Source organism: Stomoxys calcitrans, chromosome 4, assembly GCF_963082655.1.
Source record: "Stomoxys calcitrans chromosome 4, idStoCalc2.1, whole genome shotgun sequence".
Lineage (NCBI taxonomy): Eukaryota > Metazoa > Arthropoda > Insecta > Diptera > Muscidae > Stomoxys > Stomoxys calcitrans.
Genome location: NC_081555.1, coordinates 169,756,522 through 169,780,880, shown reverse-complemented (window position 1 = coordinate 169,780,880; position 24,359 = coordinate 169,756,522). Strand labels below are relative to the sequence as shown.

General features: G+C 36.9%; 1 protein-coding gene across 1 annotated transcript in view; it reads right to left on the bottom strand.

The window, feature by feature from the left end:
- Positions 1-3,402: 3,402 nt before the first annotated feature.
- LOC106081184 (serine/threonine-protein kinase S6KL) overlaps positions 3,403-24,359 on the bottom strand; it is a 205,821-nt gene continuing 184,864 nt past the window's right edge. Inside the window, exons 8-9 of the mRNA XM_059367367.1 lie at positions 5,625-5,933; positions 3,403-3,516 (exon numbers count right to left, since the gene is read on the bottom strand). Coding sequence (XP_059223350.1) covers positions 3,403-3,516; positions 5,625-5,933 — 423 coding nt within the window. The remainder of the gene's footprint in view (positions 3,517-5,624; positions 5,934-24,359) is intronic.

The window sequence follows — 24,359 nt, the reverse complement described above, 5'->3', positions numbered from 1 at the left end:
AGAGACTGTAGATTCAACGCATGCAAGCTTCAAACCATAGCATACTTTTAGGCTGTATGTTAACAGCGTGTGGAACGTATGTAACAGGAGGATTATTTTATTGCAATATGTCTCGAATCTGTAGTATTTGAAATCCACTATTTGTTACACGAGTAGACAAAATAAAAGAATTGAGTTTTAATCAAAGAGCGTAAGAAAGAAGAAGAGCTGGCATTAGAGCCCAATCCGGGATGACGAGTGACAAAGTTTAAAGGCACAACATGTTTGAATTGCTTACGATATTTCGTTTTTCCTTTATTCTAACTTTCGGTTGCATAGAAACAAAGCAAAACACGAAAAAATTTTTGAATGAATGCCCGAATCAAACCAGAATAACCCGAAAATGTTGCAAACCCTCAATGTGAATCCAATTGGAATACTTGAATAAGGTTGTGTCGTTAACGCGAGTTATTTTACGGTATTGGGGAAGACAAAGCAGAAACTCTCTCTTCTTCTTTCTTACGCTCTTTGGTTTTAATACCCACCACCATAGGAACGGGGTATACTAATCTAATCATTACGTTTGTAAACCATAGAAATATTGATCTGTGACCTGCCTTTCGAAATCACGGTCCATGATATAAATATATCCAATTATAATTTTTATTCTTCACATACCTCTCCTAAATCGGTCCAAAACCTGATAAAGCGCCAGTAGTATAGCAATTTGTATCCAATGTTTGCCTATAAAGAGATACCGAGAAAATCACTTGACAAATACGATCTATGATGGAGGGTATATTAGATTCGACTGGGCCGAACTTAGCAAGTTTTTACTTGTTTTTATTATATTATTAAATTTTTTTTTTCAAGTATTTTTTGCATGTTAGAGTGAAGAACATTTAATTTTACAATTTTTGTTTGTCTTTCTTTGAGACGAGCTCAATGATCGGAAATTATTTGCAATGGAAAGCCAGAGATCGCAACACACACCAACCACTATGGGACGCGTTTTGTCATTTGGTTAGAATAACTCATTGGCCATATTAGGTGCAAATGCTACAAGAGCCGTAAGTTGGCTCGTCTCGAAAGAGAAACAAACAGGCAAAAAATACTTGAAAATAAAAATTCGGCACAGCCCGGCCGAAAGTCGAACCTAGACACACGGAGCAACAGCGTGAACCGTTGCCATTGTCTAGCCATTGCAGCCATCAATCTAACATCTAAAAGATGCACAGAATCATGTGTATGCCATGGGAGTAGAGTAATTGTGTAGACAAGAAATTTTCCATTACACGAAACTTACATTGAAAAAAGAATCGCTAACAGGAAGGATCGTCGAGTGTTATTAATTTTGAGTTTATATCATAGAGGCGTTTTCGTTATAAATTCGATATAAGTACAATATACAGCCCTTGAAGCCTTCACACCTAATATGGCCGATACATTATTCTAACCAAATGACGTCCCGTAGAGGTTGGTGTGTGTTGAGATCTCAACCAAATAAGGTGAAAATACAGGCTTCTAGAGGATCAAGAAGTCAAAACCGGGGATCAGTCTATAGTGGGGCTATATCAGTTTATAGACCGACTATAATCGTACATGGCATGTATGTTGGTACTTATAACACAAGTGTTTGTTTCAAATTTCAGACAAATCAGATGAAAATTGAGTCTTCGAAGGGCTCAAAAAATCAAAATCGGGGATCGGCTTATATGGGGGCTACATCTTTTTATGGACCGATACGGATCATACTTGGCATGGATGCTAACACAAGTCTTTTTTCCAAAGTTCAGCCAAATCGGATGAAAATTGAGGCTCTACGGGGCTCGAGAAGTCAAATGGGGGCTTTATCCAAATCTGAACCGATATGACCTATTAGCAGTCCCCAATTACCTAAATGAAAAAGAAGTATCTGTGCAAAATTTCAAGCGTCTAGTTGTACGCGTTCGACCGCTTTCGTGATTTCGACAGACGAACGAACGGACATGGCTAGATTGACTCAGAATATCGAGACGACCCAGAATATATTTACTTTATTGGGTCGCAGTTCAATATTTCGAGGTCTTACAAACGGAATGACTAGATTAGTATATCCCCATACTATGGTGGTGGGTATAAAAATGCAAAACCTTCAAACTTGCTGTTCTACATTACTTTCCAAGAAGTAGGAACAAAACAAACTTCTTCATTTTGGCAGTACAAAAATCCTATTCTTTTAGAATAATTTTCAATTTATTTAGCAGGGATGGCAAAAGTTTTTTTTCTAGTGTTTGAATAACCCAATGACGATAGTATATTACCAATTGCTATAGTTACAGTTACTGTAGACTGTTAATGTATGAGCAGTCAACACGTATTCTCTTGTAAAGTTTTGTGTAGCATGCGATAAAAATATGTCTAGCTAAAGCAACATAGCACTAGCAACGCACGAAGTAAAGCATACTTTTAGGCATTGTAGTAATTTAGCTGTACTGTACTCAACAGTTATATTTCTGTTATATTTTGAACATACATATTGTATAACAGAATATCAACCGCATTATTCGTAAAACTAGAAGATAGGCTAGTATTAATATTAATTTATTTAAACCATTCATTAATTTTTTTTTTATTTGCTTTATTTGGGTTTCATAATATTGTAAATCCATACATAAATGGTATGACACTTTTTCTTTGTACTAAGAATTAAAAGACAAGTTGGAATGTTGATACGATATGGAGAAGAGTTTGAAGATATGGAATAAGAGTCTATTCTATGTCAATCAGAACAAACTTAACAAAAACGTACGTAGTAGGGGAAACGTTTTAAGGTTTTCGATTTAAGTCTCATTAATTATTACTCAAAAAGTCCATTTTGCCAAAATAGAGCTGGGTCGAGAGACATACCAATTCGATTTCAGTGGCATATAGCTCAAGGATGTACCAAAAAAATTGTGTTTTGGAAAGTGTTAGCTTCTCTTAATTATTAATTAATTAATGGGTTCTGAATTTAATAGATGAGATAATAAATTTTTCAAATACATTTTCCATGTAATTTAAGTCATTATTGAGTTTTAAAACTATATAATTACTTTCTTGTTCCATATCTTTTCAACATATTAATAAGGTTACAGGTAATTAAGGCAACATGGCTTTCTTATGATAATATTGTTGGATGATAAATATTTTTTGATTCAAGGCCTTTGTTCTTAAAAATGTGTCTAATACATGATTAACAAAAGTTATAGAGAAAAAAGAAAATAATTATTAACACACAAATACCATTTTGCATTGTATTTTGAACATATATTCAACGAATTATTTGAAAAATCTAAAATAGAACGTTGTGAATTTAGGTGCCTAGGTCCAAGTTTTCATTTTGTTGAAAATAAAAGCCTTATTTTTAAAAAAAATTATTGCCTCGTAACGATGAAATTTTGTTCAAAAATCTTGAAATGCTTTGTGAGCATCTATACCACCTTGTTCATTATGCATTTGATCTTCGGAATCGTAAAGAATGATCTTATCCTCAACGATTATATCCAAAGGACGGAGCTGAAAGTAAAAAAACGAAACAAAAAGAATTGATAATAAACAAAAATTAAAGAAAACTGTTTGGACAGTATATGTGTTTACAAATTCTTAAAAAAAAAATAAGTATGGATAAAAGAGGACAATGCCGACGTATAACATGTGTATATTATACTCTAAGGCTTCAATCGTGTTTGGCATGTCCATTTAGACCTGGGACTTCACTTAACCCAACAAGAAGTAGTCAAGAGGCGTCAAATCATGTGATCTTGAGCGCCAACACGGTGCGCCGGAACTAACATAAAATAAACCTGTAAGAGCGTGCTAAATTCTGCCGGGCCGAGTTTGTCGACAACGAATAATTAATAAGAACTGTTATAATATTGGAGCTATAACAAGTTATAGTCCGATTAAAACTATAAATGAATTGAATGCTGAACATTGTAGAAGTCATTGTGTAATATTTCAGTCCATTCGGATAAGAATTGCGCCATGTAGGCGTCCAAGAAGCGAAATCGGGAGATAGGTTTATATGGGATCTGTATCAAGCTATGGATCCATTCAGACCATATTAGAAGGTCATGGGAGAAGCCGTTGTGCCATAACCAAAATTTGAGCCAAATCGGATGAGAATTGCGCCCTCTAGAAGCTCAAGATATCAAGATCCCAGATCGGTTTATATGGCAGCTATACCATGCATCGATTTGCGCAGTAACGTACTTAGCGCAGTTCTTGGAAGTCATAACACACCTCATGCTAAATTTCAGCCAAATCGGATGAGAAATGCGCCCTCCAGCGGCTCAAGAAGTCATGATCCAAGATCGGTTTATATGACAGCTATATCAGATTATGAACCGATTTAAACTATGCTTAACGCAGTTCTTGGAAGTCATAACAAAACACCTCATGCTAAATTTCAGCCAAATCGGATGAGAATTGCGCCCTCCATCGGCTCAAGAAGTCATGATCCAAGATCGGTTTATATGACAGCTATATCAGATTATGAACCGATTTAGACTATGCTTAACGCAGTTATTGGAAGTCATAACAAAACACCTCATGCTAAATTTCAGCCAAATCGGATGAGAATTGCGCCCTCCAGTGGCTCATGTAGTCATGATCCAAGATCGGTTTATATGGCAGCTATATCAGGTTATGTACCGATTTGCGCCATACTTAGCACAGATATTGGAAGTCATAACAGAACACCTCATGCAAAATTTCAGCCACATCGGATGAGAATTACGCCCTCTAGTGGCTCAAGAAGTCAAGACCCCAGATCGGTTTATATGGCAGCTATACCAAAATATGGACCGATTTGTACCAAACTTAGCGCATTTGTTGGAAGTGATACCAAAACACCACGTGCCAAATTTCAGTCAACTCGGTCTAGAATTGCGCCCTCTAGGGGCTCAAGAATTCAAGACCCAAGATCGGTATATATGGCAGCTATATCAAAACATGGACCGATTTGGTCCATTTACAAACCCAACCGACCTACACTAATAAAAAGTATTGGGGAAAAATTTCAAGTGGCTAGCATTACTATTTCGAAAGTTAGCGTGCTTTCAACAGACAGACGGACGAACGGAAGGACGGACAGACGGACGGACATGGCTAGATCGACTTAAAATGACATGACGTTCAAGAATATATATACTTGATGGGGTCTCAGATGCATATTTCGAGGTGTTACAAACAGTATGACGAAATTAGTATACCCCCATCCTATGGTGGAGGGTATAAAAAAGTGGATCTTGGGCCAACTTTCCAAGAGCCCATTCACCAAGCGTTGTTCGTTTGTAAGACGATTCTTTGTTAAATTGTAGGCCAAACTGAAGATGTTGGACAGTGAAACCAAACACAAAACGTGCGTGAGCTGTTTAAACCAGCGTTGCCAAAAAGATAATAGCTAAAAAATCATCCTTTACTTTATGGAGTCGCAGATCACTATTTCGAGGTGTTACAAACGGAAGGACTAGGTAAGTAGACTCGCCATCCTATGGGGGGGGGGAGTATACTATTGTTAATATCTTTCTACTATGTGCAAAGCTTCTTTCTAGTTGATAAACGCTCTTTCATAGTTTAAGTCATCAATAGGATTTTTTTTTGCTAGAAAAACGTTTACTCACATTCAAAATATATTTGGAATCAATCGTGAAATCCTTATACATGGCAATTCTTTGTAAAGCTCGAACTGAATGTAAACGCTGCTGACCATCGAATTCCAAGAGACGTTGTAAGACATCACGAGCTTCGTGTGGTAACAATTGCACTTCTTCCGGCAGGAAATCTTTTATCTCTTTCAAAGTGTTAGTAGGATTGCTAACCTCAGGCCATTCGCCTTCAGCCTTTAAGGCATTATCCACACTATCCTTGCTGCTGGAGGATTGCAGATGTTTGGGCAAGGTGATGGTTATAAATTGTCTAATATCCGGACTCTGCAAAGAGAAGATTATTGATAAATTAACAACATTTAATTTATTACATTAACCATAAATAAAGCTTTGCTGCATGCATGCACCTGCCACAGAATGCATTGAGAAAGCGAAACTTCTTCTTTTACTTTGGCCATAATTTACAACCACAACAAACGATTAACATTTTCAAGAAAACTAAAAGCCAAAAAAAATCTACAGACATGGGCTGCTATTTTTATCCTTGGCTAGTTAAGGTTATTGTTAGCAAAAGTTGTTGTACATCATTGGTCTGCCCCAACATAGAACGATAGTTAATTCTTGGCATTGTCTAGCCCAACGACAAGGAGCCATGCAGCAAAGAACTTGCAGCCAACAAGTGGAAAATCTATTTTTATATGTGTTCTGGCTTTACGAGCGAGCAGTGTCGTATGGTGCCATCATGCACAGACTTCGTAAACATGCTTAAATTATTAATTGCCCCCTTATGGTATACAACCGCGACAATGCTGCCTGACCAAACATAGCCGATGATAATAGGCATTGAACATCGGCAAGAAAATTGAACAGGAAAAGATTGGAATTGATTTTATGGCATTACAAGTAATAAAACCGGATTGAGTAACAATTCTAAGTTTAGCTTTTGTCCTTAAAATATGGTTAGAATTCTCAAATGCCCAAGCGACAGCGACATCAGATAGACCATAGCCTGCATGAGGGATAGTTTCAATTAATAAGCGGTATACAGTTGATTTGCCAGATAAGTTTTTATCGATTTACCCATGGACTTGTTAATTATCATCTTCCTGGACTTTAATGGAAACTGCATTAAATGATGTAACGTTAATCAACTATCAAAAAAGGTTTCATTTAAAAACGAAAATTTAAAAGGAAAGAGTTATGAGAAAAACCAGTAAGGAAAGGCAAAAGTCGGGCGAAGCCGATTATATAATACCCTACACCTACCCTACAAATATAAATTCGGGCAAAAGTATATATGTATATGAGAGATCTATCTAAATTTGAACCGACTTTAAAACAGATCGTTTGAAAATTTTAGCTACTTCGGCCATTTAAGTGCAAATCGGGCGATACATATATATGGGAGCTATATTTAAATCTGAACCGATTTTGATGAAAATTTGCAGATATGTTAAAATCAGTAACAAAACAATCCATGCCAAGTTTTGTACAGATCGGTTGAAAATTTTAGGTACTGCGTCCATTTAAGTGCAAATCGGACCACACATATATATGGGAGCTATATCTAAATCTGAACCGATTTTGATGAAATTTTGCAAATATGTTAAAATCGGTAACAAAACAATCCATGCCAAGTTTTGTGCAGATCGGTTGAAAATTTTAGCTACTGCGGCCATTTAAGTGCAAATCAGGCGTTACATATATATGGGATATATATTTAAGTCTGAACCGATTTTGAAGAAATTTTGCAAATATGTTGAAATCAGTAATACAACAGTCCGTGCGAAGTTTTGTACAGATCGGTTCAAAATTTTAGCTACTACGCCCATGAAAGTGCAAATCGGGCGATGCATATATATGGGAGCTATATCTAAATCTGAACCAATTTTGATGAAATTTTGCAGATATGTTGAAATCAGTAACAAAACACTCCGTAACAAGTTTTGTTCAGATCGGTTGAAAATTATAGCTTCTACGGCCATTTAAGTGCAAATTGGGCGATACATATATATGGGAGCTACATCTAAATCTAAACCGATTTTGATGAAAATTTGCAGATATATTAAAATCAGTAACAAAACAATCCATGCCAAGTTTTGTGCAGATCGGTTGAAAATTGTAGCTACTTCGGCAATTAAAGTGCAAATCGGGCGATACATATATATGGGAGCTATATCTAAATCTGAACCGATTTTGATGAAATTTTGCAAATATGTTAAAATCGGTAACAAAACAATCCATGCCAAGTTTTGTGCAGATCGGTTGAAAATTGTAGCTACTACGGCCATTTAAGTGCAAATAGGGCGATACATATATATGGGAGCTACATCTAAATATGAACCGATTTTGATGAAATTTTGCAGATATGTTGAAATCAGTAACAAAACAATCCATGCCAAGTTTTGTGCAGATCGGTTGAAAATTGTACCTACTACGGCCATTTAAGTGCAAATCGTGCGACACATATATATGGGAGCTATATCAAAATCTGAACCTTTTTTTATCAAAATCAATAGCCTTCGTCCTTGCGCCAAAAAAGCGATATGTGCAAAATTTGGTGATGATTGGACAACAAATACGACCTGCACTTTGATTACAAGAATACATGGACTCACAGACGGACATGGCTAAATCGAATCAAAAAGTGATTCTGAGTTGATCGGTATACTTATCAATGGGTCTAAATCTTCTCCTTCTTAGCGTTGCAAACTAATGCACAAATCAATAATACCCTCTACCACAGTGGTGGCAGACTGGGAGACTTTTAAGACAAAATTTCTATAAAAATTTTTCTTAAGACAAAATTTAAAAAAAAAATTAACTTTTTTATAGATTACATTCTAATGAAGTTTTTAAGGACTAACTTTCAGCGAAAAGCTCTCTAAAGACAACCAAAATTTAAATTTCCCATAAACATGTTTAAAGTCTTTTCATTATGCTTATGTGTCCCAAACAACATTTTCCTAAAAAAAAATTTTCTAGACAAATTTCAATAAATATTTTTAAAGACAACATTTTAACCCACTACGCCTGACCCTCGATTCCGTTGTCCGATTTTGATGAAATTTTATCTCTATTTATAAAAGAGGCGCGTGATTGACAACGCCCCGCCCAAATGGCTAGAGTCATGAAATTTGACACGAATGTGGGTCTTAGGGTGTAGGCGCGCGATCGGAAGGGGTTTTGTGACATTCGTACGTTTAGGTACTAAAAAGTACGAAGTGGTGACTTTTTACCCTGCGCGAACGGATGGGGCTAGAAATATGATTTTGACCTCAAATTAAATACCGTCTCAAAAAAAATAAAATTTGGTGACAAAATTTTCCCAAAAATAGTACCGGAAGTGGAAAAATTTGTACGTTTAGTACCGAAATTGGTACTTTTTGCTACTTTGTTTGTTAATTGAGCTAGAGCTTTGAATTTTGGAATTTAGGTACACTATGGCAAGCTAGGGCTAGGATGCCAAAAGAATTTTTGACCATTTAGAAACAAAAAAGTACCAAAAATGGTACTAAATAGGTGAACTTTTCATTGGGCGAACGAGTAGAGTTAGAACTTCGAAATTTGGCTTAAATGATTGTTGTTGTGATATAAAGGAGGCAGATAGAAAAAATATGTAAAATATGCATGCCGTTAATACAACTTCCAACTTGCACTGTATTGGCAATCAGTGTAAAATTTTTTTACACTGATTTTATGACCAAATGTCACCGCCGATGTGTCAGTTCCTGCATCCAATGGCTACCACCATTTTCAAAAAAAAAAAAAAAAAAGGTATTTTTACCAACTTCACAGTAACAAGATTGATCGATTTTGAAAAAATTAAGGGTACCCCCCCAAAAAAAAAAAAAAAATAAAATAAAATAAAATCCTGGCTACGTCCTTGACACAAGTCATGGTGCAAAACATCTGCGAAATCGGATAAGAATTGCGCACTATAAGGGCTCAAGAAATAATATCAGGCGTTCTGTTTATATGGGAGCTATAGCAGGTTATAGACCGATTCAGACCATTCCTGGCACGATTGTTGGCAGTCGTAACGCAATGAGGCTAATGTGGTGTGGGTATAACCACCATAGGATGGGGGTATACTAATCAAGTCTTTCCGGGGCGCCCCAGTAGCCGAGTTAGTAGCGTGCTTGGACTACCAGTGCAGGGGTCGTGGGTTCGATTCCCGCAAGAAGTCTTGGTCTGTCGCTACTGTGGTATCACAATGGACTTAAAATTGTCTAAGTGAGTCTATAAAGAACTACCACTCTTCCCTAACCTAACCTAACACCTCGACATATTGATCTATTTATATTCTGGACCGTCTCGACATTCTGAGTCGATCTAGCCATGTCCGTCCGTCTGTCGAAATCACGATACCGGTCGAACGCGTAATGCTAGTGCTTGAAACTTTGCACAGATACTTCTAATTGATGTAGGACGTAGGGAATTGCAAATGGCCTATATCGGTTCAGATTTGGATATAGGCTCCATATAAACCTATACCGCGATTTGCCTTCGTGAGCCCTTAGAAGCCTTAATTTGCATCCGATTTGGCTGAAATTTGGAACAAAGACCCTAGTTATGACTTTCAACATCTATGCCAAGTATGATCCCAATCGGTCTATAAACAGATATAGCCCCCATATAAACCGATCCCCGGTTTTGACTTCTTGAGCCCTTAGAAGCCTTAATTTTCATCCGATTTGGCTGAAATTTGGAAGAAAGACTTGAGTTATGACTTTCAACATCTATGCCAAGTATGATCCGAATCGGTCTATAAACATATATAGCCCCCATATAAACCGATACCCGGTTTTGACTTCTTGAGCCCTTAGAAGCCTTAATTTTCATCCGATTTGGCTGAAGTTTGGAACAAGGACCTTAGTTATGACTTTCAACAGCTATGCCAAGTATGATCCGAATCGGTCTATAAACAGATATAGCCCCCATATAAACCGATACCCGGTTTTGACTTCTTGAGCCCTTAGAAGCCTTAATTTTCATCCGATTTGGCTGAAATTTGGAAGAAAGGCTTGAGTTATGACTTTCAACATCCATGTCGAGTAATATACGAATCGGTGTATAATCAGATATAGTCCCCACATAAACCGATCCCCGGATTTGACTTCTTTAGGCCTTAAAAACCTAAATGTTCACCTGATAACGCTGAAATTTGGCCCAAAAACGTATCTCATGACTTATAACATCAGTGCCAAATTTTATTCGAATCGGTCGATAAGGTGATAGAGGCCCCCCTAAGTACCGAAATGGCGATATGATTTCTTGAGATCATAATAATTCAAATACAAACTCAGTTAATAAGGGTACATTTTTAGCGGAATCCATGGTGGTGGATATCCAAGATTCGGCACGGCCTTACTTAGCTCGCTTTGACTTGTTTTTGAATCCATTAAGCCATATATAACAAAAGATGCTCTTCCATTGGTCATCGCTGATCCTCTTGTCTGGCCTAGACTTATCCATCCAATGGCTACACGAATGCAGCCCTCATTGTAGATATTAGTTTTCCACTCCAACTTAAGTCTCTTAATAACAGTGTTATTCGGCGAAATAGCATCCCTGTTCCTGTCGTTTTTGGAGCACCCAGGCCTTTCCTCTACTGGAACACTAGACCCATTATGCGACATGAATGGCAAAACTCCGAATGTGCAGTGGCTACAGAACCAACTCAAGCCACATAGCACACGTGGTAGTAAGGCTGATTTCCTTTGATACGGTGGCCAGGAGAGAGAGAATATTCCACATTATATAGGCTCCGAAGCATGAGTTAGTATTTGAAGTGTTTGAGAGAAAGATCCTTCGTAAAATAAATGGAATAGTCTGTGTTAATGGAGAATATAGGCGTTACATGAACAATGAGCCTATGAGCTGTATCACAGCGATAGAACCAACTCAAGCCACATAGCACACGTGGTATTAAGGATGATCCCTTTTGATACGCTGGCCAGGAGAGAGATAATATTACAATATTATTATTACTCCGAAGCATGAGTTAGTACTTGGAGTGTTTGAGAGAAAGATCCTTCGTAAAACAAATGGAATAGTCTGCGTTAATGGAGGATATAGACGTTGCATGAACAATGAGCCTATGAGCTGTATCACAGCGATAGCATAATTAAACGCATGCAAATACAATGGTTGCGTTGGCTAAGTCATGTTTCCAGAATGTATGAAGTAGCTCCAGTGAAGAAGTCTTTTGAAGAGACCAAAAACTTTGATGGAGTGACCAAGCAAAGAAAGACATCTTGAAACAGGGTGTCAGATATGGGAGAAGTAACGCAGAAGATTAAGGCGCTGGGAAATCTATTCTACTTTCGGCCAAAGGAACAAATGTTCAGGGTAAAAAATTTTCTTCCGCATGTTGTGAATAAAGGCACTGGGGATGCGGTTAAGCTTTGCTAGAAATAATATAAACACCAAACAATACAGATTTCTCTTTCACATCCATAGTTTAAGACGCAATGCCAATTATTTTATCTTATACAAGACGTAATTGTATGAACTTTCTTGACGTATTTCCTTTTCATAGCAGTTTGATAGACGTCACTCTTAACACAGATATGTGTTCCGAATGCAAATTGTTTTTGGTTATCATTACTTCTGCAATTACGCAAATCTCAATAATAGCAAACAACAGCATTTTCGAATCAAACTTAAGCTGGGTGTTATCATTGAAAACAAAACCGTATTTGAAACTCAAACGGAAAATTTAAAATCCCATCGCATCATAATGTATGAATCATTATTTGCAGCTTGGAGCAGCACATGCCGAGCGAAAACCATGCTAAAGTCGACTCATAAATTATCAAAACAGTTCAAAATTCGCAATTCAAAATAGAACCTGGCCACAGCTAAAACTATAGCACGCTGCCTCAGCTGTATCAGCTCATCGTATCACATCAATTGTTCAATCGAATTGGAGAAATACTTTTAATCACATTTTGGAGGCGCTAATGCATGCAAATTGAGCTAAATTAATTGAATACTCAAACTCAGGCAAGACTCAAACTACTCGGCAACCTCACCAGGCCAGGCCAACAGCAGACTGACAGACAACGCATAGCAGCAAAACAAAATCAACATTATTTCGGTTTTTTTATAACCCTTTTTTCCGTTAAGCACAATTTCGCTAGAGCGACCATCAAAACAATTCACTGGAAAAGTTAAAATAGAACAATAAATAAATTTATAGTTCAAACAATGGCTAGAAGAGAGCAAACTTATTCGTCAGGCAATATAAAAAATGTGTGACTAAATGACGTCAATTTGTCAAACAGTTTGATATAATGGCGAATCCAACGAAAAAAAACCGGAAAGGAAGTCTAGTTATTGGATTATTTTTAAACAACTCCAATGTATTGGGTTGCCCATAAAGTAATTGCGGATTTTTCATATAGTCGGCGTTGACAAATTTTTTCACAGCTTGTGACTTTGTAATTGCATTCTTTCTTCCGTCAGTTATCAACTGTTACTTTTAGCTTGCTTTAGAAAAACAGTGTAAAAAAGTATATTTGATTAAAGTTCATTCTAAGTTTTATTAAAAATGCATTTACTTTCTTTTAAAAAATCCGCAATTACTTTTTGGGCAACCCAATATATCAACGCACGTGCTGACTTTTGTTAAATTAGTTTAACTAGAATTCTAGGATTTTTAAAAGACTTAAATTTGGATGACAAGATTAGATTTCAGAGTTTTATTACAGATTTTCTAAGGAACTCCGCAAATATTTGATAATTGAATCATGCGAAAAATGCTTTTAGTTACACTCTGACAAAAAGTATTTCCTGACCCTAAAGATTTGGTTAACTAGAACAAGTAAAAGCGTGCTAAGTTCGGCCGGGCCGAATCTTATATACTCTCCACCATGGATCGCATTTGTCGAGTTCTTTTCCCGGCATCTCTTCTTAGGCAAGAAAGGATATAAGAAAAGATTTGCTCTGCTATTCGAGCGATATCAAGATATGGTCCGGTTTGGACCACAATTAAATTATATGTTGGAGACCTGTGTAAAATGTCAGCCAATTCGAATAAGAATTGCGCCCTTTGGGGGCTCAAGAAGTAAAATAGGAAGATCGATTTATATGGGAGCTGTATCGGGCTATAGACCGATTCAGACCATAATAAACACGTATGTTGATGGTCAAGAGAGGATCCGTCGTACAAAATTTCAGGGAAATCGGATAATAATTGCGACCTCTAGAGGCTCAAGAAGTCAAGACCCCAGATCGGTTTATATGGCAGCTATATCGGGTTATGAACCGATTTGAACCATTCTTAACACAGATATTGAATATCATGACAAAACGCGACGTGCGAAATTTCATTCCAATCAGATAAGAATTGCGCACTCTAGAGGCTCAAGAAGTCAAGACCCAAGATCGGTTTATATGGCAGCTATATCAGGTTATGGACCGATTTTAACCGTACTTGGCACAGTTGTTGGATATCATAACAAAGCACGTCGTGCGAATTTCATTCCAATCGGATAAAAATTGCGCCCTCTAGAGGCTCAAGAAGTCAAGACCCAAGATCGGTTTATGTGGCAGCTATATCGGATTATGAACCGATTTGAACCATACTTGGGACAGTTGTTCGATATCATAACAAAATACTTCGTGCAAAAATTCATTCAAATCGGATAAGAATTGCGCCCTCTAGAGGCTCAAGAAGTCAAGTCCCAAGATCGGTTTATATGACAGCTATATCAAAACATGGACCGATTTGAACCGTACTTGGCACAGTTGTTAGATATCATAACAAAACACGTCGTGCAAAATTTCATTCCAATCGGATAAGAATTGCGCACTCTAGAGGCTCAAGAAGTCAAAACCCAAGATCGGTTTGTGTGGCAGCTATATCAAAACATGGACCGATTTGAACCGTACTTGGCACAGTTGTTGGATATCATAACAAAACACGTCGTGCAAAATTTCATTCCAATCGGATAAGAATTGCACCCTCTAGAGGCTCAAGAAGTCAAAACCCAAGATCGGTTTGTGTGGCAGCTATATCAAAACATGGACCGATATGGCCCATTTACAATACCAACCGACCTACACTAATAAGAAGTATTTGTGCAAAATTTCAGGCGGCTAGCTTTACTCCTTCGGAAGTTAGCGGGCTTTCGACAGACAGACGGACGGATGGACGGACATGGCTAGATCGACATAAAATGTCGCGACTATCAAGAATGTATATACTTTAAGGGGTCTCAGACGAATATTTCGAGTAGTTACAAACAGAATGACGAAATTAGTATACCCCCATCCTATTGTGGAGGGTACAAAAATAGACGCACCGGTAGCCGAGTTGGTATCGTACTCGGAGTGCCAGTGCGGAGGTGGTGGTTTCGATTCCCACGAGAGGCCTTGGTCTGGCGCTACTGTGGTATCACAATGGACTTAAAATAGTCTAAATGAGTCTATAAAGGAGTGTCACTCTCACCTAACCTAACCTAAACTAAACTAACTAGACAAATATCCTATTCCCATGTCCATATTTTTAAGGAAAACTGTTCTTCAGTAATTTTTTTTTTTTTTTTTTGATGTTAAGGACGTTTTAACTTTTTTTAAATGGTAGTATAATAGATCCTTAGCTCTACGCCTTATAAGTAAAGACAGCAAATATTTAAGGAAAGTCAAATTCGTTATGAAATTGGCTTTGGTACAAAGATCACATTATACGTATGTCAAAGAAACTAATTAAGGATTTTGTAAGTAGCAGGGAATTCCTATCTTAGATTTTCTTTTGAGGTTACTTTTTTGTATTTAGGTGTATTGGGTGCATGTCCATAGTGGCATTGGGCGGATTAATATCTGCACCCACTTTTCCACCTAACCTAACCTAAAGAAACCGAAATAAGAGTTTGTTTAAAAATTTGTAAAGCCTAAAATAGAAAGAAGGAATTGGGAGTGATTTGTGAAGTAAAAGGAAATACTATCACCTTACGCGATTCGAAGTGAAGAGTTGTATCCATTGAACATAAAGATTTTAATTTAAGGATAAGGTACTTATATTGAAGTCTTGCTTCTTAGAATCGTTGCCAAAATTCCTAGATCAAGGAAAAAACTGTTAATTTTTACATATTTTCTACACCCAGTCTTTGAATATAAACATTGAAAATTATCTATCATACAAAGTGCCTTGTATGGCTGCAATTGGTATTTTGTTTTTGAACCCTTGAAACTTCTAACAAACCATAAACAAATAATTTCAAATTAGTTCATATTATTATTTTGCACTAATTAATTTTTATAAAATTTTTTTTAAACTAAAAAAACCCAGCCTCCATATAACATTTTCATTTCATTGTCAATTAGTTGGTAATTACTTTTTTTTTAAAATATTTTTTGTTTCATCAACAGATTTCACACATTTGAAAAAGCTAATTAAATTATTTTAACATTTCTAATTAACAACAATTCGTTTCAGTACATGGCAGAGCATTTCTCATGGTGCGGTGCAACAATCAATCTCTGCGATCAGGTTCAAGTTGAAGGGTATGCAGAAAAGAATATCGCATTCAATTATTATGCAGCTCAGAACGAAATTATCTGCTTGTACACACACACACACCCAAAGGTTTTCAAAATAAACGATGAATGAATGCTGTTGTCAAAAGTTTTGAGCCTACCTACAATCTTGACATTTGTTGTGGGGAAAATAATTTTGTAATGCACGAAAAATCAGGAGGGAGGTATAATAAAAGGAAGAAAATACCTATATATAAAAATCAATTTGTGTTTGTTTGTAGGTTTGTTTGTTTGTTTGTATGTTTGTGTGTTCCTTATAGACTCAGAAACGGCTGAACCGTTTTTCTTGAAATTTTCACAGATGGTGCATAATTACCCCGTGGTGAAAATAGGGTACTACATTTTTGATATCTGAAGGGGGGACGGACCCTCCCCCTTACCCAAATTTTCAGAAACGCCAGATCTCGGCGAAGGATGGTGCGATTTAAGCGAAATTTTGTGTGCTCTCATATAGTACCCCAAAAATAAAAATTTGGTATCCAAAATTCGGATGGGGTACCTAGGGGGGGGCTGCCCCACCTTAAAACCTACCAAACATATATTTAGACCAATCACGACAATATGGGACTCAAATGAAAGGTATTTAGGATAAGAAAACGTATCTGATATCCAATTGTCGGATCAAGTGCTAAGGGGACCACCCCAACCCCCAAACCCTAAATCGGACAAATTTACCGACCATGGCAATATGGGACTCAAATGAAAGGTATTTGCGAGTAGAATACGAATATGATATCCAAATGTGCGACCAAGTGCTAGAGGGACCACCCCTTCCCCAAAACACCCTCCAAACTGGATTTATTTACTGACCATGGTAATATGGGGCTTAAATAAAAGGTATTTGCGAGTAGAATACGAATCTAATATCCAAATATGGGACCAAGTGTTTGAGGGGCCGCCTCTCACCAAAAACATCCCCAAAGGGCACAAATTTACGACCATAGCAATATGGGGCTCACATGAAAGGTATTTGGGAGTAAAGCACGAATTTGATATCAATATTCGGGAAAAGTGTCTATGGGGCCACGCCACCCCCACAACACCACCAAAATAGCAAGAATTTTCTGCCTATTGCAATATGAGGCTCAAATAAGAGGGTTTTTAAAGTGGAACACGAATCCTACATATATATTGTCAAGGCCAACTCACTGAATGGCCGCCCATCCCCCAAAACACCCCCCAAGCCGGTCATGTTTGCCGACTATGGAAATATGGGGCTCAAATTAAAGGTATGTGGGAGTAGACCACGTATCTGATATCAACATTTGGGGCCAACTGTCTAGCGGTCTTGATATCCAATTTTGAGGACAATAGCAATATGGGGTTCAAATAAATGATATATAGATATATGAGAATAGAGCACGTTGCTGATATATTTTCCAGGCTTAGTGTTTGGGGGACCACTCCAATCCCCAAAACACCCCTAAATCGGGCATATTTACCGACCATGTGGATGTCGAGCTTAAATGAAAGGTTTTGGAAGGTAGAACAAGAATTGATACCCATTAATCAAAAAAAAAAATTTTAAAAGTGGTTTTTACATTTTTTTAAAATCGGATAATACTTTTTGAGTTATTTCAACATGAAAAAAGTGATGTCGATAGGCTAGAGGATGAGTGCAAGACTACCGAACATGAAATGATAGTAGAGAGAGAGAGAGAGAGAGAGAGTAACAGAGAAAAAACCTGCGAGCAAAGCATTATACGAACGAGAGAGAGAGTGACAGAGAAAAAACCTGCGAGCAAAGCAGTAAACGAACGACACAAGCATCGCGAACCGAACAAAGAAACTAAAAACACCACCACACCGAAGCTGTGCGTCAAAGCACATGTGGTGGCTGGTTAATTGTTTTTTTTTTCTAGCTTGTTGTTGTTTTTGTTATATTTTGGCTTGCACAGAGAGCCCTACAACAACAAATTTCTACTTTGGGTCGTTGAAATTCAAAATAAATTGTTGCAGAAAAATTAACAAATTTCGTTGTTTTTTTTTTCGACAAAAGTTGTTGTTCTTCGAAATCATTTTTATCTATGCAGTAATATTAAGAGTCATAAGAAAATCCTTCCTGACAAATTTCGAGAGAATCGATTAAGAAATGAACACTTTATTGAATTATTTCTCAAAATCTGCCGATATCTCAAGAATAAATGCTTCAATGTTGTCTTCCAATGAGTCAATTGAAGTGGTTTTGTCTGTATAGACATGAGCTTTAACATAGCCTTACAAAAAATCGTCTAAAGGCGTTTAATCTCACGGTCGATGCGGCCAATTGACCGGTCCCAAACGTGAAAAAAAATGTTCACCCTACTCGCCTCTGAATAAGTCCATTGTTACGCTTGCTGTGTGGCATATGACACCGTCTTCTTGACAAAAAAAAGTTGGACATCATCTCACGATAGCGCTGACCATTCACAGTTACATTACAATTTGCATCTTCTTTGCAGAAGTACGGTCCAATGAAGCCACCAGCCCATAAACCGCAATAATTTGTGACTTTTCCTGGATGCATTGGTAGCTCTTGCAATGCTTCTGGCTGATTTTCACTCCAAAATCGACCATTCTGCTTATTTAGGTACCCATTGGGCGAAAAATGAGCTTCGTCGCAAAATTCAAGAAGTGCGTGATGAACTTTCCTAACAGATCACGAAATGTTAAAAATAAAATTCAATAGTTGGCAAGCGTTGTTCGTTTGTAAAACGATTCATGGTTAAATTGTAGACCAAACTTAAGATGTTTGACAGTGAAACAAAACACGAAAAGTGCGTGAGCTGTTTAAACCAGTATTGCCAAAAAGATAATAGCTAAAAAATCACCCTTTAGTAAGCAATTACTCATAGTTTTTTTGATGCCAGTAGCGTTTTCTGATTTTTTTATACCCACCACCTTAGGATGGGGGTATACTAATCTAGTCATTCCGTTTGTAATACCTCGAAATATTTGTCCAAGACCGCATAATGTGTGTATTCTTGATCGCCTTGATGTCCTGAGTCTATCTAGGCATGTTCGTCCGTCTGTCGAAATCATGATAGAGGTCGAACGCGTATGGCTAGCCACATGAAATTTTGCACAGATACTTAATATCGATGTATGTCATTGGGGATTGCAAATGGGCCATATCGATGCAGATTTTGATATAGCTTCCATATAAACCGATCTCCCGATTTGACTTCTTAAGTCCTTACAAGCCTCAATTTTTGTTCGATTTGACTGAAATTGAGCATGTAGTATTATGTTATAACTTCCAACAACTGTGCCAAGTACGGTCCAAAATGGTCTTTAACCTTATATAGCTCCCATATAAACCGAACTCCCGATCTGACTTCTTAAATCCTTACAAGCCGCAATTTTTGTCCGATTAAGCTGAAATTTTACATACGATGTTTTGTTACTACTTCCAACAACTATACCAAATACAGCCAAAATCGGTCTACAACTTGATGTAGCTCCTATGTAAACCGGTCTGTCGATCATCCTTATTCGGTCGGTTCCCAGAAGCTTTAATTTTTGCTGGTTTTGACAGAAGTTTGGTATGTATTGGGTTGCTCAAAAAGTAATTGCGGATTTTTCATATAGTCGGCGTTGACAAATTTTTTCAACGGCTTGTGACTCTGTAATTGCATTCTTTCTTCTGTCAGTTATCAGCTGTTACTTTTAGCTTGCCTTAAAAAAAATGTGCGCGAAATTTTGTTTACATTTGTTTGTTTGGCGTGAATTTTAATATGGAGCCCACAAAGGAGCATTTTCGTCATATTTTACTTTATTATTTCCGTAAAGGAAAAAACGCGGAGCAGGTTGCTAAAAAGTTACGAGATGTGCATGGCGATAAAGCATTAAAAGGAAGACAGTGTCAAAATTGGTTTCGCAAATTCTGTTCTGGAGATTTTTTACTTAAAGATGAGCCACGTTCAGGTCGGCCAAATGAAGTTGATGATGACTAAATCAAAGCATTAATCGAATTGGATCGTCTTGTAACTGAGCGTGAGATAGGAGAGAAGTTAAATATACCAAAATGAACCGTTCATTATCACATAAATAGTCTTGGACTGGTGAAAAAGCTTGATATTTGGGTACCACCACATGTATTGAAAGAAATTCATTTAACAAACCGAATCAACACTTGTGATATGATCTGTTGTCGTTAACAACTGATAAAAGTACCGACTATTCACTTTGGAAAGCAACAAAAGGAGTTAAGAGGCCTGTACCAAGAAATTATCCAATAAGAAAAGATGACTCATCATGGGCCAAAACGAATATGGAAAAGGCGCAAATATTTTCAGAACACATGGAGAACGTTTTCTCCAATAACAATGAAGTTCCAACTAATGGTAATGAAGGTATAGGAAATTTCGAACAAAGCATCGAGAATGTTACAGTTGGTGAGGTATATGCAGAAATAGGCCGTATGCAGCTAAAGAAATGTCCAGGTTTCGACTTAATAAATACTGAAATACTAAGAAATCTTACATATAATTGCATCATTAAAATAACCCAATTATTTAATTCCTGCTTCAAGTTAAGAAGAATGCCAACTTTTTGGAAAATTGCAGAAATCCGTATGATACCTAAACCAGGTAAACCTACAACAGAGGTAACCTCATATAGACCAATATCTCTACTACCAATGTTATCCAAACTGCTAGAAAAACTGTTTTTGAGTCGTTTAAACCCCATTATTGCAGAAAAAAATCTCATACCAGACCATCAATTTGGTTTTAGAAATTCCCATTCAACTATTGACCAGATACACCGCATAACTAATACTATTGAACAAAGCTTTGAGGATAAAAAAATATGTTCTGCTGTATTCTTAGATGTGTCGCAGGCTTTTGACAAAGTATGCCATGTCGGGCTTATAAGGAAATTAAGCAGGATGTTGCCTGAAATATATGTTGAATTTCTAAAATCATTCTTATCGGATAGATTCTTCAGAATTAAACAGGATGACTCCTACTCAGACATGAAGAAAATTGGTACAGGTGTGCCTCAAGGAAGTATCCTAGGTCCCGTCCTATATCTTTTATACACTAGCGATTTGCCAGAACCACCAAACTCAGTCATTGCAACTTTTGCGGATGATACTGCTATACTTGCTGTGGCAGATACAGAGGAGCAAGCAATCACTAAATTGCAACAAGCTCTTAATGAAATAAATCGTTGGGCCTCTGTTTGGCAAATAAAGTTGAACCATTCGAAGTCGGTTCATGTAAACTTTACAAATAAAGCTACCAGGAACATCCCCGTGCATATAAATGGAGTCAGTATCCCTTATTCGGACAATGCGAAATATCTTGGTATGACCCTGGATTCGAAATTACGCTGGAAAGCGCATGTCAAGAAGAAAATCGAAGAACTTAATATTAAATGGTCAAAACTCAAATATCTTATGGGCAGGAAATCTGAACTTTCCATTCAAAACAAATTACTTTTATATAATCAACAATTAAAACCAATATGGCTATATGGCATCCAACTATGGGGTTGCACGCATAAGAAATATATCTACATGATTCAAAATTTTCAAAATAAAGTACTAAGGAGCATAGTTAACGCCCCTTGGTATGTTCGCAACAGTGATCTCCATAGAGACCTCCGCATGAACACAGTGTCAGAGGAAATATCAATTGCAGCAACGAAACATGATGCCAGATTACGCCTTCATGTAAATCCAGAAGCCATTAATCTCAATGATCCAAGTACCAGACGTAGACTGAATAGAACTAAACCCTATGATCTCTTAATATCATGAGCTTTAAACTTATTTATTTTCTTTTTGTTTCCAATGTAAAATAAATTTTCAGATAGATTATATAAAATTTACATATTTTCAATGATAATTATGTTAAATTTGAAAAAAATTGCTTGTTAGCTTCTTATTGAAAGCTAGTTGCAATTAAAATAAAAATAAAAAAAATAAAAAAATAAAAAAAAAAAAAAAAAAAAAAAAAAAAACTTGTGATATGCACCTTAAACGCAATGAATTCGATTCGTTTTTAAAACGAATCATAACTGGAGATGAAAAATGGATTGTTTACAACAACGATAGTCAAAAACGATCATGGTCCAAGCATGGTGAACCAGCTCAAACCACTTCAAAGGCTGATATCCACCAAAAGAAGGTTATGCTGTCTGTTTGGTGGGATTGGAAGGGTGTGGTATATTTTGAGCTGCTTCCAAGGAACCAAACGATTAATTCGGATGTTTACTGTCAACAATTGGACAAATTGAATACAGCCATCAAGGAGAAACGACCAGAAATGGTCAATCGTAAAGGTGTCATATTCCACCAGGACAACGCTAGACCGCACACATCTTTGGTCACTCGCCAAAAAACTGAGTGAGCTTGACTGGGAACTTTTGATGCATCCACCATATAGCCCTGACCTTGCACCATCAGACTACCATTTATTTCGATCTTTGCAGAACTCCTTAAATGGTAAAACTTTCGGCAATGATGAGGCTATAAAATCGCACTTGGTTCAGTTTTTTGCAGATAAAGGCCAGAAGTTCTATGAGCTTGGAATACTAAATTTGCCAGGAAGATGGCAAAAGGTTATCGAACAAAATGGCAATTATATATTTGATTAAAGTTCCTTCAAAGTTTTATTAAAAATGCATTTACTTTCTTTTAAAAAATCCGCAATTACCTTTTGGGCAATAGAATAAAATTATGCCCTGCAACTAAATTTATTTTGTATACATTTTTAGCAGAATCCATAGTGGTGGGTTTCCAAGATTCGGCCCGGCCGAACTTTGCACGCTTTTATTTGTTTTCTTATTATTTTACCACCTTTAATAAACCCCCCTCCCTCAACAGCAGTGTCTTTATATTCTGTTGCACATTGTGTTTTATTTACATATTTATGATATTTTCGCAATTAAACAACATTCAATGACCGACAGAACATTCAGCAACAGAAGCTGAACGAACCATGTACGTAAGACTTAGTTTACATGTTGCATGTTGATGGGGTTTGTGTCCACCAGGATTTCATGTCTATACGACTTTTTTTCAAGTTTGTTAGTTTTTGTTTCTTTGTTGCAGAGTAGAGAGTGGTTATTATACCTGCGTCACTAAAGAGCTGATGGAGCTAGCTAAAAATTACGACCTAGACCTTAGCCTTTATGCGGCCTTATGTGTGCTCACATGAGGTGTTGCATTTTATGAGTGTTGCGTGCGATTTCTTATGCGCAGGCGCATAGTTTTATGGCTTTTATGGTTGTCGTTTTGACTGCCATGAGTTGAGTACGGCAAGTATGGTAAGCTGGAATATTTGTTATCTTCGAGAATCATAATTGTGTTTCCAAAGTCACTAGAGTGGGGTATGTTTTGCTGTTTCCCCAGAGTATCTAAGGCCCTGCGCTTTAATGCATTCCTAATTTCACATTCATAAACCTAAGATTTTCCTGAGATAAAAATGAGACCCAAGCGCATATGCAAAGACTTTACGCACTTTTTAAGATTTATGATTTCTTTTAGGTGTGAGAATGGCGTGCTTAGAGCAGATTATGAATGTTCATGATCATTGCGAGACTTTTGTAATGACATGTTGAATGGAAAAAAGTAATTAAATTACATTTGAGATATGTAACTTAAAAAGGGGCGATTTATCATCAGTCATCCAGTATAATTTTAAGGGGAATTTGATAAAATTAAAAGCCAAAAAGTGCCGCGGTTTAAGCCATAAAGACGTTCTTAGTTCGGCCGGACCGAATCCTGTAATCCCACTCCCATGCATTTTTCTAGAAATTTACGCAAATATCTTATTTGAAAGGCATATCTGTACTTTACGTACCAAATTTCTGACGAGCCAAGTAAAAATTAAGCTTTTAGAATACTAATTGGAATATCGGTATATATAGAAGGCACATCAGGTTATAGACCGATTTAGACCGCGGGTGTAGGAAGTCATAACAGAATACTATATGCGAAATTTCAGCCAAATCGGGCAACAATTGCGACTTTCAGAGGCTCAATATCTCAAATCAGGAAATCGGTTGATATGAGAGCTATATCAGGATATATTGGGTTGCCCAAAAAGTAATTGCGGATTTTTCATACAGTCGGCGTTGACAAATTTTTTCACAGCTTGTGACTCTGTAATTGCATTCTTTCTTCTGTCAATTATCAGCTGTTACTTTTAGCTTGCTTTAGAAAAAAAGTGTAAAAAAAGTGTATTTGTTTAAAGTTAATTTTAAGTTTTA